The 17,004-nt window shown below is 45.9% G+C and overlaps 2 protein-coding genes across 2 annotated transcripts; one reads left to right on the top strand and one right to left on the bottom strand.

Moving 5' to 3' along the window:
• Positions 1-338: 338 nt before the first annotated feature.
• On the top strand, positions 339-2,020 carry rgs1 (regulator of G protein signaling 1). The gene is made up of 3 exons (XM_054736851.2): positions 339-553; positions 642-808; positions 904-2,020. The coding sequence occupies exons 1-3, from the start codon at positions 394-396 to the stop codon at positions 1,078-1,080; spliced, it is 504 nt and encodes a 167-aa protein (XP_054592826.1). The 5' UTR covers positions 339-393; the 3' UTR covers positions 1,081-2,020.
• Positions 2,021-14,872: 12,852 nt separating this feature from the next.
• On the bottom strand, positions 14,873-16,116 carry LOC107373724 (regulator of G-protein signaling 21). Its single transcript, XM_015941876.3, has 5 exons — positions 15,926-16,116; positions 15,777-15,836; positions 15,630-15,691; positions 15,379-15,545; positions 14,873-15,279 (listed from the first exon to the last, which is right to left on the bottom strand). Exons 1-5 carry the CDS (start codon positions 16,003-16,005, stop codon positions 15,094-15,096), a joined length of 555 nt encoding a protein of 184 aa, XP_015797362.1. The 5' UTR covers positions 16,006-16,116; the 3' UTR covers positions 14,873-15,093.
• Positions 16,117-17,004: the final 888 nt, after the last annotated feature.

Genomic DNA, 17,004 nt, shown 5'->3' on the forward strand with positions numbered 1-17,004 from the left:
AGCTGAGCTCTGTGACATGCTCGGGTGCCCCGGCTGTCCCAACAACAACACTTTGCATAGACATTTCCATATATTCCATTCACGACGGGTGGGTGTGGGCTGTGGGGGTCATTTAGATTTGCTCAGTCACTTTCGAGCCATCACAGCCCCAGCTTCAGCCTGGCAGGACCTTATCTCCATCTCCCACTGTAGAGGACGAGGAGATGGCGATAAAGTGAGTTACCGCACATTTGATTCACACTTTTCGTTAGGCATTAACACGCAGCAGCCATGTGGAAAACACCAAGGAGTTTTTCACTCACTGTAAGTCTCATTTTGCTTTGTGCATTCTTTTGAAAGGGAGCTTCCTTTAAGGTCAACCTAAAAGGAGGTAGCTATGATGAAAGTGATGAAATGAGAGGGCGTGTGAGGTGGATGTGGAGTTTAGAGGAACCTGGGCTAGTGATAGATCTCGATGCTCTTTTCAAGGGTAGATTGTGTTGCTTTCCCAAGGATCCTCTGGAGGACGTTGACACCTGGAGCGAGTCTGTGGATAAAGTCCTCAGTAGTAAAGGTGAAACTTGATTACACACTATTTATATTGCATATGTATCAGTTTCATGTGTCTGAGGTCCTACTGACTGTCTTCCTGTGATGTCCAGCTGGACAGATTGCGTTCCGGGAGTTCCTGAAGTCGGAGTACAGCGAGGAAAACATTCTGTTCTGGCTCGCCTGTGAAGAGTACAAAAAGATCAAGACGGTCCCAGAGATGATCTCCTCTGCCAACAGGATCTACTCTGAGTTTGTTCAAACAGAAGCACCTAGACAGGTAACAAACACGTCGGACAGGTGATCCTGTCCCGTTAAGATGTCTCCTTTCAGAGAGTGAGGATTTAACAGCCACCCTGGGCCTTGTGCTTCCAGATCAACATAGACTGCACAACCAGAGAAAACATTACAAAGAACATCTCCCAGCCGACCCTGACTTCCTTTGACATGGCGCAGAAGCTCGTCTACAGTCTGATGGCCAGGGACTGCTACCCCCGCTTCCTAAAATCTGACATATATCAGGGACTGGCGAGGAAAAGAGATTCAAGGTGACTGTATTAAAGCTGACAGTCTCTCTGTCAGACGGCGCCCGGTGAGATCTCCCGCTCAGCTCAGCTCTGATCTGCTGTAGTGGTGCAGTCTGGGTAACAGGCTTCTGCCGTCTCCATCCACATGTAGTCCCCCTCAGCCTGTGTGATTCACTAGTCAGTTACTGCTTAAGACAGTTCATTACTTTAACTATGTTAAGGACAAGAAAAGACATTGTGCACATAAAACTTTCATTACTATTGTTTTTCTACTATGCTATTTCTGTAAAGCTTAGAATAAATACATCTATTTGTTGTAAAGTATTATTGAAACTTTAATTGATGATGCAAATTGAATTTTCGCTTTGATGTGGGAGTAAATACGAGCTTCTCTTGGCTTTGTGAGGACATATCCAGCTGGATTGGGTGTGGCGATTTAGTCTCATGCAAATCCTATGTGTTGCTGTCTGTTGGTCTCTTGAACACCAGATGGCAGCAGAGTTCCTAAATATAAAATACAGACCAGGAAAATGTTTTAACTTTCTTTCACTTTGTGCAGCAGCGGATAGAAATGTGAGAAAATAGGCCAACCCAAATCTGACTTTTAATCAGAGTGCACACAGAGACCGTGAAGAGACCGATGAGGATGTGAATCGCGTCTGAAGTCATTCAAAAGACGACTTGAAATCTGACGTGAGGAAGAAAACGGTTTGCATTTAAAGATAATCAGATGAGTATTAGATAGCATCAGAATTTTCCCTTGCATAAAGATCACATTCCCCTGAGACGTGATGGCTTTTAGTCGAAGTAGAAGTTCATGCAAAAGCATGCAAATCCCAAAAAGCACAGCAAGCACAGCATTAGAGCTCAACTACAGAACTGGAAATGGCTTCACCTACAAATGCTGACTTTTCACCAGTTTTGTTGTAAAACATTAAAAAAAATAAAGTGCTGTAAATACGGCAGATTTATGTTGCATGAGTTATTTGGTATGTGTGTGTGTGTGTGTGTGTGTGTGTGTGTGTGTGTGTGTGTGTGTGTGTGTGTGTGTGTGTGTGTGTGTGTGTGTGTGTTTGTGTGCGCGTGCGAGCGTATTTCTATTTATATGTTTAAGTAGACACGTTTTGACTTTAACCGGTAACCTGGACATTTTTATATCGTGGGGACATTTTGCTGGTCCACACAATGCTAAGTATCCTAAAATTTGGTTTTAGATGTATGGTGTGTGTTAGCTTTTAGTTAGGGTTAGGAATCCTTTTGGTTATAATACAGGTTAGATATAGTGGTGTCCCAAAAATGAATGGAAGTCAGTGGATGGTCCATACAAAGATACAGAAACAAGTGTGTGTGTGTGTGTGCGCGTGCGTGCATGTTTTGCTTTAGGACGCATTTCATGATTATTTGGCAAAAATGGTTCTCTGTCTCAGACGCCTCACCACAACTTCCTCTTGCTGAGAGGACTTATTAGGTGGCACTCGCACTCACCTCTGTGTGGAAGTCGAGAAAAACAAACTACTGGTATACTTTGTTATAAATTTGTTAATTATTCTAGCTAAATTCTATCTCCACAAATGCAAGCATAGTAACCAAAAACCTAATTTCAAGCACTATTATAGTGACACTCTATCTTACATAAAATTGATTAGTGGATCACTAAACAAAAAAGCTTTAAAAACTATGACTATTTGCACCACCTATAATTAATTTGGATGTGTGTAACATTTCTGTAGTGCACCCCCTGGCATATGTTTCATCTTCTTTGTCCAATTTTGTATGCAATTTGTTTGTATACTTATCACCTTGTTCAATAAAGTTTTGAAAAAAAAAACTTTTTTGTATTGACCCAAATATAGGACGACCCTCCCTTTCCAAGACTAGTCTTCAGAAAAAGACAAAAAAAACAACTTTTTAAATTTAACTATTTTATTGAAAACGTGAGAACAAATACTGAGCAGAAATACAATTCTAATGCAAACTATCAGAACTTTGCTTACATGTGAAATCAAAAGTCAAATGAAGCTTTTATTCAGACGCCCTCTGCTTCGCTGTACTCACTCATTCTCACTCATGCTGCTGCGGTGTACCATCAGATCTCTACACCTGCTGACTCCTCCCAGAACGTCATCCTCACTGCCATCCAAGGCATCCATGCATGCAATGTTGGACGCCTCTGCTGAATTATCCACCATCATCTTAAAATTTGCATAACTCTGCCTTATTGCTTGTTAACTTGCCCCACTTTTGGTCCACTCTGCTCTGGACCTCTCGTCTCCATTTTTCTCTCCTGTTGAGAACATTAGTGATGTGTCGGTCGTGAACGAACCGGCTCTAAGAGCCGGCTCTTTGAAGTGAACGACGGGAGCCGGCTCGTCATTGGGAGCCGTCCCCTCCCCTCCCCCCTCCCCCCTCCCCTTTTGCTTTGGTGAAAGCCACAGGCGATTGGTCAACATGTGTAACTGCGTGTCCAGACTGTCCACACACAGAGCAGTAGGGGTGGGGAAGAGGGAGGATAAGACTCAGACACACAGCAGAGCACATGCGGGCGGAGGGAGACGAGAGGGAATGAGGAGGAGGAAAAAGGCGAGAGAGAGAGAGAGAGAGAGAGAGAGAGAGAGAGAGAGAGAGAGAGAGAGAGAGAGAGAGAGAGAGAGAGAGAGAGAGAGAGAGAGAGAGAGAGAGAGAGAGAGAGAGAGGGAGAGGGAGAGGGAGAGGGAGAGGGAGAGGGAGAGGGAGAGGGAGAGGGAGAGGGAGAGAGAGGAGTGCGACGAAGACGGTGAGAAAATGAGCGCCAGCAGTCGGAAAGTGGAGATTTCTGAAAGTGTTCAGTTATTAAATGCATAGAAACGATAAATATTTGATATATAGCATTTTTTTACATTAGTAAATCATTTTAGACATAGTTGTGCATTATTTTGGTTATAAATGTACTCTACGCAACAGAAAATCTGAGGAGCCACTTGGGAGCCGAAAGAGCCGGCTCTTTTTGGTGAGCTGAGCCAAAAGAACCGACTCTCTAAAAGGAGCCAGAATTCCCATCACTAGAGAACATACAGCCTAGCGCCCTCTGCTGTTACTGGTATGTAATAACCCCAGACAAATATCAGCATGTGTATGCCTAGACCCCAATTATAAGACAACCCCACATTATAAAATTATTTTCAATGAAAATCATCATATTCGGGTCAATACTACAGTATTTGACAACAAAAAGTTTAAAGGGGCTGTAATGAATATTGAATCAAGCATGGCCCAGCTAGCTAGTTTACACACATGGTTCCAGAACTCTCACCCCTCCTGTTAGGTATAATCCTTAGGCCACGCCCCTCCAGATATGTGAACGCGCTCTGCCACGGTGAACAACAGAGAGCAGAACACGCGTTGCATTTCATGTGAATCAATATGACCATATGACCAGTAGGTGAAAAATAAACAATATAAAGGTCTAACATAAATCATTCATTTAAACGTATTCATATGGTAACAAAGTATGTTTTAAAATGTTAATTTAGGGATTATTTTCATCCTCAACAGAAATAAATATCATGGTAGTCTGCTAGTATTAGCAAAAATAAGCTAATACTGCTAATAGCTATCTGACGGAACAACTCCTATGACTTTGTCAGTCAAATATTGTTGTTGCCTCTTGTTTAGAAGTGAAATGGATTATTTATTTTTCCACATCTAAGTTTAGTTCAGAAGAGAGTTTATATTATGTTTAGGTTATTTTCTTTCTGTGTACAGGTGTGCAGAACCCATTTCACTGTTTGTGAAACCTATTATATAATACACCTATTATATTACGCAGGTTCAGGGGCGTAACCATCATCTCAAAAGTGAGGGGGACAATTTTTTTTCAGAGTTATTGTGTGATCAGATTCACACAATGAGCTCCACAGTGTTAACATGGGGCAAGTGGTTGATGTTTTTTAATCATGGCCTGTGCTCCTGAGCATACTCCAGCCATGTTTGCTGCACCATCATAGGCTTGTCCTCTCAGCCCAGTGATTGACAAATTCAGATGGAGCAATACATCCATATAACCTTAGCAAGGTTTTCTCCTGTTGCCTCAGACACTTCATACATGCCAACAAACACTCATGATCAGCACATCTCACAATTACCTTGTAATGGAAATGAAGGGTCTTACAATTTAATTAAGAACCAGAGATTTTAATAATCCATACCTGGCAGGTACCCCATCTCTGGACCTGGGCTTTTAAAATCAGAGGTTATTCTTTTTATTACAGAGAAATTTAAAATTAAACACTTTGCATGAACTGAGAAACAAGAGAAGAGAGAGAGACCTTGGAACGTTTAAGAAAATTCATTATCTAAATAATTTTAAACAATTAACAGGACTAACTCTCTAATGATGGATGCGAATGGAATGTAATGAGGTGGAGTGTGTGTGTTGGTGCGATGTCAGTTCAGAACCTCCGTCTGGAGAAGCGAGTCTGAGTGGGAGATGTTGTTTTGCTCCTAAATGATCGACGTTTGAACTTTAGTCAGGACAGACATGAGACGCTATCTGGTGCCGTTCTACATTTCCCGTCAGGGACTTCCGTGTTAGATCCGGCTGCCAGGTCCTCGGACCCTCCTCTGGTGCTGAAACAGCGTAGACAGCACGACAAACCAGTCTATGGATAGTCTCCAGGTAAAAACGGCAGGTGTTTCACAGCGTCAAAGGGACCCCCCTTTGGGTCAGCGAGTTCAGCTTTTATTCTGAAGGAACCGTTGTTTTGTTGGTAACGACAGGATTTTCCAGCTTGACAGTTCTCAGCTTAAAAGTAAAATGTACAGATGGCCAGTCCGTACTTCACTTAGCAATGATGGACATCAGATGATCGCGAGAGCTGGTTGAATACTGAACACAAAATGGCGTTGTTCTGTTTTATTAAACTTGGTTGTTTGTGATTCTGGACGAATCGCAGTGGAGAGATTAAATAAACACCACAGAAACTCTGCCACGCTTCAGAATGAAGGTTCTGATTGGATGAGTAAACAATGTGTCATGTGTTGACATTACGCTGATCAGGATGTCTAGTGCAGTTAGACCAAAGTCATATTGCTCATTAAAGACATTGATCATAACATTGTCATTTCACAGATCGGTCACATGGTTATTATTGACTAACAGTTGATAGCTCCACTTTTTCCACTTTTTCCAAAGTCTAGTTTTGACCCCTGCATTTTTTACCATCCAAAAACGATATTACTTTATATTAAATTGACACTAGTTGAGCTCTAGGACCAAGCGGAAAACAACCGTTTTTTGAAGCCTGTTTCCCATTAGAACATACTGTAAAGAACACCCCCCCCACACACACACACACACACACACACACACACACCCACCCCCGTGTCCCCTGCACTTCTAAAGTGAAAATTACATCCATGCATGTGCCACAGCCAAACAAGCTGCCTTTAAACTCAGCTCTGGTCTCTGCCTACTTCTTGTATCTGCAGCTGTTTTGCATTAGTGAAGTGTAGATATGTAATACATGGATGTTGTTTTCACTCATTTGTTGGTCAACTGAAAGCTGAGGTAAATGAGGGATTCAAATAAGAGAATGACGTCAGTTTGGCTGAAAACATCAGCGCTTGATTTTGTTGAAGATAAATGAAAACAATCAGCGAGAAAGGTGATGGAAACAGAAAACCTTTAGTTAAACTGTGAATGACTGCTGCTTGCCGTCATTTAGTGTACGTTCTACCTGAAAGTAGAAAATGTGTCACAGGAATATTGTTAGTTCACCTCGGTCCACATCTGTGTTCACAAAATGTACAAAAGTGAGATTAAAAGAGGATGTGGTGAAACAGTCAGGCCTGAACACTTCCTCTTTAACTGCTGTAACCTTTGGAGGGCTGATACCTGACGCGTTCTCACCAATCTGCTTCCTTCTTTGAGACGCCTTTACTGCATTTACAAATTCAGTTTCAGTTTGAATCCTCGCAAAGAATCCTTTCTGTACAGATGAATATAAGAGTGTATAGTTAAGTGAAGGGGGAATGAAATGAAGGATGGTGTGGAGAACACTCGTACAAATGTACAAAAGGCAAAACCAATACGGCTGGCCGATGTGAGAACAGACGCTGTGGGTGGAAGCATCACAGGAAAATCTGTCGTCCACACTAACAGCTAGAATGAGTTACATCTGGTAGTGTTAAACTTGAACTGTGTTCAAGCGCACAAAGACGTGTGAAGTATGGAAAGCAGAACCACCAAATGCTAAGCAGCAGCACATCGTGACTGATTAGCCACATGCTTCTAAGTTTTCTGTTTCACTTCTTCAGAGTGATCAGGCTCACTCGTCCCGCAATAACCTAATGTTGCTAGCAAACATTTGTTAGAATGAGTATTTGTTTGGTAAATAATCGCCACATAAGTTAATGTTCTTATGAAGGGATAGAGATAGTGTGTGTGTGTGTGTGTGTGTGTGTGTGTGTGTGTGTGTGTGTGTGTGTGTGTGTGTGTGTGTGTGGTATCACTTCCTTTAATCCACAGGCAGCACCATCCTCTGCTGCTTGTGGATAAAAGGAAGTGACGCCACCAACACTGGCGATCTCTGATGACGGCCAGGGATACTAGCTGAAACTGTGCAAAAAGAGCAAGAAAATGGATGATGAAGATAAACACAAAATGAACGTACAAAAGAGCTCAAATTTGATGGTAGCTGAGATCTCCCTAAACACACATTTGAAGGAGTAAGTGATGCCATTCCTGTTTGTCTGATAACAAAATATCTCATGAATCACTGGACGTCTGTCTATGACTGATTAACCACCAATAAAAGATGGCTGCCAAAGCTAATCCACTTAAGCGAAAACAAAAATGATTTTTTACAGAAATCTGAGGTTTTCCAAACGTATTCTTTGAGTGCTAAGAGAGCATCAAACATGATGGGCAGAAAAATGTCAAGATTTAAAAAATGGTCTACACTTCCATAGTTCCATGAAGTAGGAATGAAAGACAGTGTGTGAGTTTTTCTTTAAGAAATTTCCTGCTTTTACCTTTATAAACAGCCACAGCCCCATGAGGCGTGTTTCCATTGTCGGAACGTCAGGATAAATTCCAGAAGAGTAAAGCTTGGTTTATGCTTGACGCACTCACTTTCCGCGCGGTGATGCGGCTCACGGATGGAACGCGCTACACAACTCGCAGCGTTCATGGTTTGTGCGGCTCGTCTCTGCGGTGAACCAATATTCTCCCAAACTGTAGGGGGCAGCATGGAGCTCTACGGCATGCATCCAACACTACACCATAGTAGAAGTAAAAATTACTGTTTACAACATGGCATTCCAGCATTTTTAACAGCGTCCTCGTCTTTTCCGACAGTGCGAGCTATTTCTCTCCAAGAATTATTAACAACATGTTGATCACGGTGATCTCTGAGAGTTGAATCATACAAATGTCTGTATTTACTCTCTGCCATACTAGTTCTTGCCGGTCCGCCATGTTTTTCCGCGTCCGTCCGTCCGCGTAGTTAGAAATTTTCCGAGGTGCGCGTTGCGGAAATCTTGAGCCGTGCGGAGACGCGGTGGAGGGGCGAGGTTGTTAAAATGACGCAAAATGACGCAACTTTTCCGCGCGGAGCCGTGCGGACCTCGCGGACTCGTCAAGCATAAACCAACCTTAAAAGTGGCTGGGAGAAAAGATGTCCCTGTTCTCTCAGCTGTTGTGCCTACATGCAAATTTAGCCCTTTCAGCACTTTGCACAGACATCCGCATATTGTGGCTACTTCAGCAGTGAGTGATGTCACTGATCACCACCAAAAAGCCTCCTCACTAACATTAATAACATTAAAAGTGTAATTCTGCTGAAGTCTGTCATAATTTAATCCATTGGGAGGATGAGAGCAGCTGCGTGATGCAAAAGTTCAACGACCAGAAAAAACTGTTTTCAACGGCTGTCTGCGAGAACACAAATCGCCATGAATTACGTTGTTGAGGGGGAATTCTGCCATGTTCTTTGGCGTTCGGAGTTTAGTAACAGCAATTTTAAAGCAGCGTGATCAGTGCTTATTTTCTTTTGCTTCCATTCTGCTTCTCTTCTAATGATGGCTGTTTTGGACAACTGCTGATGCCATTTCCTACTAAGTTACAACAAATCAGAGTGAGCTACTCCAAACGTTCTGCTCAGCTACTCCACCAGGCCATTTTGAGTACCTACCCATGATCAAGAACTCCAAAAGTGCTTACACATTAGCGTTGGTACGGTCCCTTACGGCACCGGAATTCGGTTTCACACATGGTTTGGATATGCGTTTTCGGTTCCGAGGTGACTCTCTCTTTTAGACCTCCTCCCCAGGGGTCAGACTGGGACCAAGTAGACTCCACGGACTGATTGGCCAGCCAAAGTTACACGTCTACCTCTTAGCAAAGCTCGGGACTGGCCTGGCAGTGTCAGTGAAGTGATGTCACTTGATAGTGCCCAAAAGCAAAAGCTTCCACTTACTTTACTAGAGTGTGTCCTACGTGAAGCAGGCAAGATGTCTAATCTCAAATCAAATCAGCCATGGAGTAACAGTGAGGTGAAAACCTTTCTTTCTTTGCTTGCCAAACTAGAACTAAATGGAGCAGTGAGGAACGAGAAGGTGTTTCAGGAGCTTTCACAAGCCAAGGCTGTGCAAGGATTCAGCCGAACCTCAAAAGTGTCGCAACAAATTGAAAAAAAATGAAACGGACGATCAAGGACCGCAACGGTCGGAGTAAATCGGACAGGCGGCAATAAAAATGGTTTCAAGAAATGGAGGCCATTTATTTATTTATTTTAAATATTCTTTATTTAACCAGGAATGTCCCATTCAGATTAAAAACCTCATTTTGAAGGGAGTCCTGGCCAACAGGCAGCAAAAGTTACTGTTACAAATTTTTCTGTTACAAAGACGTGTTACGTACAAATGTACAGAAAGCAGTTACAACACAGGGAATCCGTCTGAAGGTTCTTAGTCGGGTTTTAAATGTATTCAAGGAGAGAAACTCCATTAACTTCCAGTTTTCCTGCAGCCGGTTCCATGCGGAAGGAGCAGAATGAACGAATGCCCTTTTACCCATTTCGGTGCGAGCAAACGGAACGCTAAGTAACAACTGATCATTTGCACGCAGACTGTGAGAAGTTACACGTGTCCGTGAGATTAAGTTACAGATGTGGGTGGGTAGTAATCCAAGCATGGCCTTATGAAGAAATATATAATCAACATTGTTTAACTGAACAATTACATGATAATAAATCACAGTGCGTTAAGTGCCCACCATAGCCTTAAGACATGTGTTGAACGTGCCCAAGTCCATACTTATGAGAGCACCATGTGAGCGCCTGTGTGTGTACACGCGCTTGTTTATGTAAGGTTTCTCTATAGGAGCGTGCAATAGAGAGTCTGAGGGGCTACAGATCTGCCCCCTAAAGATGTGCAGGAGCCGGGGGAGCTCCAAGTCCCAGAGATCCAGGAGCTGCCCCAGAGCACAGGAACTCCAGGGAGACTGTGACCAGAAAGGCCCCCGCTCCCCTCGAGAGGCGCAGAGGATCGCCCGGGGGGCCACAACCAGCAGCCGGCAGAGTCCCGGGAGATATCGACGGCAAGCCCACTGGCCCGCCCGCAGCCTCCCACCCCCTAGCCGGCTGAGCCCGGGACCCAATGACCCGGGACGACCACCCCCACCGGGGACCCAGCAGAGCCCAGGGGCCAGACCCACCCAGGCAGCCACCGGGACTGGTCAGGCAGATGCCAAAAATCTCAAACTCCCTGACCCGGGAGCCACGACCCAGGCAGACCAAGGCACTGCACTCCACACCAGGTGTGGTAGGGGGAGGGGGACGAAGACCTATATCATCAAAAGAAGTCCCAGGAGAGGGGAGGAGTCAAATGCCCCACCTGACATATAAAGTCATACACAAACACAGTCACACACTCCCTCCCTCATGTTTACACATGCACATACAACCAAAGACTTACAAAAATGCACGCCGGACACCCACTCATGCTCCCCATACACACCCTATTCACTCTGGTCCTGGTACTGCTGCACATGGGGTACAAACATCACCGGTTACCAGAGTTCAACCCTTTCTGCTGGGGTGCTGATGAGCAGGCTCCCCAACCCAACGCTGAGCACAGCAACCCACCACCCCAGACCCCAACCAGATGGCCAGATCTCCCTCCTAGCCTCCAGCCCCAGGAAGCCAAGCAACAACAGAGGTGTGCTAAGACCCCTAGTCTCTCTCCGCCTGCTCCAATATAGTGTTGTGTGTTGATGAGGTGTATTCCATGGCTGCGGTGAGCGGGCAGTGCGGGCATTGTCTGGCCTATACCAGCTGATACCTCACCACCCCACTTGCACTCACAGCCCTCTGTGTCTAAGTGCAGTTTAAAATTTGAAGTGGGCACCGGCACTCGGGAGGAGGCTGAGAAACCCCCCTGCCAAATGCCGTTGAATGTGCTCACTCCCAAGGCCCTAAGTGTGTGTTTGCATGGAATGCCACTGGTGGAAGTGTTTAAGGTGCAAATAAAATTGGGGGGCAGGTTCCCACAGGAATGCGGAAATGGGGTCCATACCTGCACTCCCTGACTTGTCCACCCCCCAAGGTCCTATGTGCATGTTTGTGTGATGATGTGAGGGAGCAGGAGGAAAAAAACGTGCAGGGATGGGGAGGAATGGCTGGTTGGGCTTAGCCCTCCAGGGAGCCAGCTCCCCTACTGGCCCCAATAGGCACTTCTGTTGTCAAAATGCCACCCAGGGGATGGATACCCCAGCCCATCTTGCCAGGGCTCAAAGCAGCAGCCTCACGGAGTCCGAGGGCACCAACCCAGCCCCACCCCAGCAGAATATCTACGCCCATCCCTGCATTTGCACAATTTCCAGAATATGTAAGACATAGGACATCCAGGTAAGGTTGGGTCCTCCCCCTCCTGGACCTCCCCCTCCCCTGTGATGGGACAGCAGAGGAGCCAAGGTCTACCCGAGCCCCTGAACCCGGGCCAGGCACTGCTGCATTTTCCTGCCTTCTTCCCGGCAGCATACATGTCAGGACCTGACCCCCAAGGCCCCGCCCAGATCCCCACACGGGGCCAGCCACCTCCACACCCCGAGCCCCCAGGCCCCTGCCCAGACCTGCCCAGGGGCAATGCAGCTCACAACCGCCAGTAGTCCACCCCCCCCGAGGCAACCTAAGCACCTCCAGAGGGGGGCAACAGCCCCCCAGTCCCAGACACCCCCAGTGAACCCATCTCCAGGGAACACCCGGATACTCCAAACTCAGACCCTCAGATTCTTGTGCATCCTTTACTGTTTCTTTTTTGTGAACCCACCCACCCACCCACCCACACACACACACACACACACACACACACACACACACACACACACACACACACACACACACACACACACACACACACACACACACACACACACACACACACACACTTCTTCCTTTCCTTTCCTCTCCCCTCTGTCTCTTTTATTTCTGCCTCCATGTTTGTTGGACTTTAAAACAACCGAAAATATTTCTAATAAGGTTTTGATATCAGGAGTGGTATCATAGCAGAATCTATAGAAAGTAAACTGTAAGGCCTTTCTTACATCTTCAATTCTGATTTCTTTGCAGCCAGACAGAACACGGAAAACCAACAACAACAGTTAAATAGAAAAAAAAACTGCCAACATTCTAAAGGGTACTTCCATTGGGAGTGGGTGTAAAGCTTGGTTTATGCTTGATGCATTTACTTTCCGCTTGGTGATGCGGCTCGCGGATGGAACGCGCTTCACAACTTGCAGCGTTTATGGTTCATGCGGCTTGTCTGTGCGGTGAGCCAATATTCTCCCAAACTGTAGGGGGCAGCATGGAGCTCTACGGCATGCATCCAACACTACACCATAGTAGAAGTTAAAATGACTGTTGTTTACAACATGGCATTCCAGCTTTTTTTAACAGCGTCCTCGTCTTTTCCGACAGTGCGAGCTATTTCTCTCCAAGAGTTATTAACAACATGTTGATCACGGTGATCTCTGAGAGCTGAATCATACAAATGTCTGTATTTACCAACCTCTGCCATACTAGTTCTTGCCAGTCCGCCATGTTTTTCCGTGTTTGACCGTCCGCGTGGTTAGAAAATGTCCTAGGTGCGGAAAGTTTGGGCCGCGCGCAGGCGCGGTGGAAGGGCGTGGTTGTTAAAATGACGCAATTTTGCAGCACGGAGCCGTGCGAACCTCGCGGACGCCGTCGTCGTCGTCGTCGTCTTCCTCCGCTTATCCGGGTCCGGGTCGCGGGGGCAGCATCCCAATTAGGGAGCTCCAGGCCGTCCTCTCCCCGGCCTTGTCCACCAGCTCCTCCGGCAGGACCCCAAGGCGTTCCCGGACCAGATTGGAGATGTAACCTCTCCAACGTGTCCTGGGTCGACCCGGGGGCCTTCTGCCGGCAGGACATGCCCGAAACACCTCCCCGGGGAGGCGTCCAGGAGGCATCCTGACCAGATGCCCAAACCACCTCAACTGGCTCCTTTCGATCCGGAGGAGCAGCGGTTCTACTCCGAGTCCCTCCCGAATGTCCGAGCTCCTCACCCTATCTCTAAGGCTGAGCCCGGCCACCCTACGGAGGAAACTCATTTCGGCCGCTTGTATCCGCGATCTCGTTCTTTCGGTCATTACCCAAAGCTCATGCCCATAGGTGAGGATTGGGACGTAGATCGACCGGTAAATCGAGAGCCTGGCTTTCTGGCTCAGCTCCCTCTTCCCCACGACAGATCGGCTCAGCGTCCGCATCACTGCAGACGCCGAACCAATCCGCCTGTCGATCTCCCGATCCCTCCTACCCTCACTCGTGAACAAGACCCCGAGATACTTAAACTCCTCCACTTGAGGTAGGACCTCTCCCCCGACCCGGAGGTGGCAAGCCACCCTTTTCCGGTCGAGAACCATGGTCTCAGATTTGGAGGTGCTGATCCTCATCCCAGCCGCTTCACATTCGGCCGCGAACCTACCCAGCAAGAGCTGAAGGTCAGAGCTGGATGAAGCTAGGAGAACCACATCATCCGCAAAAAGCAGAGACGAGATTCTCCTGCCACCAAACTCGACACACTCCACACCACGGCTGCGTCTAGAAATTCTGTCCATAAAAGTGATGAACAGAACCGGTGACAAAGGGCAGCCCTGGCGGAGTCCAACCCTCACTGGGAACAGGTCCGACTTACTACCGGCTATGCGGACCAAACTCACGCGTCAAGCATAAACCAACCTTAAGTCTATGAATGAATGAGAAAACCAACTGAATGAGTCTGTGACTGAGTTGCTTCCTGGACGAGTGCGATATGTGTCAGACTTATTGGTCAGATCTCATTTAAAGGTTGAGAAAAGCAGATTCTATTTATTTGAAACCAGTTACTTTTGAGTGCAAATAAAATATGTTTTTGCACCCGTCCCCCCTCTCTACTGTCCACTCCTTGTTCCCTCCTCTCCATGATTCATCATGCTGCCACACTGCCACCTACGACTGACTGGAAATTGTTGTTGTTAGCCTCAAGGGCAACATGCCGATTATAACTTGTAAGACGCTTTGGACTAAAGCGTCTGCTAAATACATAAACATAAACATGTTTTGTTAAATATCACATATGATAACATACAGTATAGCTTATCATTACAGTTGTCATGTGTTTTAGCACTAATGTCAGAAAGTAGAAAAGCTGAGCTGCATCCACTTTAGTGAGATAACGGTGAAACCTCTCTGTGCACCTGTGAGGGGATGTTTCTGTTGCTGCTCACAGAAAGCCCCCCTCATTCTCACTGCTGTCTTTGGGAAATTGTTTAGTTTTCAGCTCCAGCCACATTGCTCAGTCATTTCCTGACCAGAACACACGGTTCCCTTTTCATCAAACTTCACAGAGAATCAGTCAGGAGTCCCCAGATGATTCTTCAGCTCTGCGGGCTGTTTTCAGCATTTGGAGGACTGTTTCAGGTTGAGTCTCTTAGGAAGTCCAGCGTTAGACACAGCTGGACAGTCCAGCCCTGGATTCTTACAGTCTCAAGTGAAGTCCATTTTATTTACAGCGTTCTTGAAGGTGGTGTAGAGTCCAGCAATGTTCTGTAAACATCCGACCTGAGGAAACGTGGGTATGAATCCTTCTCCATCAACCCGTAGACAATCTTCTGGGCATCATCAAAACAGACCATGGAGGGAACCTTCATATTACTCCTAATCAGCTCTCTGGTCTTGTGATCGATGTTTATCTGGAATCAAAGAAGCCATGATGAGAACTAGAAGAAACAGCTGCAATAGTTCTGTAAGCCAGCCATTTATTCAGATCATTAAAAAAGAAGCGTCCACACCTCTCTGGGAGCCTCCGCTCGAATGTAGAGTTTGAAGATCTTTTTGGCTTTGAAGGACATCCTGAAGGAGCACCTGATCTTCTTGTAGTCCTCACACACCGCCCAAAACTCAAGATTCTCATCACTGAACTCAGACTTCAGGAACGCCTGGAATATTTTTATCCCATCTAAATGGATTGGAAGTTTTAACGAAGTGTAAGCTGCTGTTGGGGTGAATACTCAATGAAACACTTTAGGTTAGGACAACTTACACTTAGATGATAAAAGTCGGTCCAGTGAGAGGGACCACTGAGATGTTTCTTCTCGACTAAGTCTGCGAAGAAAAGGGAACGATTGTCACAATCTGAAGAACATAGCTGAGTAGTGTGGACATGTAGCTCCAAGTTATGCTAACTTACCCTCCTGTGTTTGTAGCTTGAACCGTTTTACGTTGCACCAGAGATTTAAAGTTTCCTTCCCTGTTTAACCAAACCAAACCAAACAAAACAAATGAATATTTGATCACATAAATAGAGCTTGTCTTCATTTAAAACTAACAGAGTCTTGCCTGCATGTTCCAGTTTTTCTATCCTTAGCATCCATGTTGAAAAGCTGCAGATCCAGAGTTGATGTGACTAGTGTTGGCATGGCAGGAGGGTTTTGTACATGTGGGATTTTCTGTCTCGTTGCTCGTGGAGATGATCAGCTCTGCCTGATGGTTGAACCTGTGCAGCGACGCTAAATATGTGCAGCAGAAGTCTGAGAGGATGAAGAGTAACGTCACAGCTGTGTCTGAGCTAACCACAGCCAAAGAGGAAGCTGGGGATGACGCAAGCGGTTGAGCACATGTGCAGCATGGAGCTACAGTTGTTTGATTGTACTGCTCCAAACTGCTATGGTTTGGCTTGAAGCCCAGCGATGCAAATCAGCTGGTGGAAACATTCAAATGTTTCTGTATGTCTTCTGCTTTGCCTTTAGAGCCAGTGCTGCTAAAACTTATTTTGGAAATATGTTGATGCTCGATCCGTATTTGCACTCAAATTTAAATATAACACATTTAGTCTTGTTTATACTGCAGTTTTGTGTCATGATCCTGCCGTGCCCTGACCTCCATGCACCACCATTCATCTCATCATCCTTCATTCAACACACCTGGTCCCATCATCATGCTCATGCCACACACCTGCCTCTCCTGCTATATAAGATCCGGCCTGCTCTCCAACCATTGCCAGATAACTGAACGCTCTTGCTTGTAGACCTTCCAGCCTTCCAGTCCCATCGATCATCGACCTCGTTTCCCTCTTCCACCTCGCTTCACCCTCGCCTGGAACTCTACCTGCATTCACTACCCACGCCTGTCCTCTACCACGTCTCTCGCCTGCTCCACGGACCTCTTAAAGATCTTCCTGGTTCTGACCCACATTCTGTTCACCGATTTCCGTCTCAAGCCTCATCCTCCACGGGTAACGCCACGTCTCAGCTTTTTGCTTATAAATACTTTTAAAGTGCCTTACTGTGCCTTGGGGTCCGCATGGGTCTTCAAGTCCAGTCATTACAGTTTTGTACACATTTTCAATACAGGATTGCTCTGTATTAAGTCTTTTTCACTGTACAAAGACAAGATGAAGAAAATATAATTTCTATAGC

This window comes from Nothobranchius furzeri, chromosome 11, assembly GCF_043380555.1.
Source record: "Nothobranchius furzeri strain GRZ-AD chromosome 11, NfurGRZ-RIMD1, whole genome shotgun sequence".
NCBI lineage: Eukaryota > Metazoa > Chordata > Actinopteri > Cyprinodontiformes > Nothobranchiidae > Nothobranchius > Nothobranchius furzeri.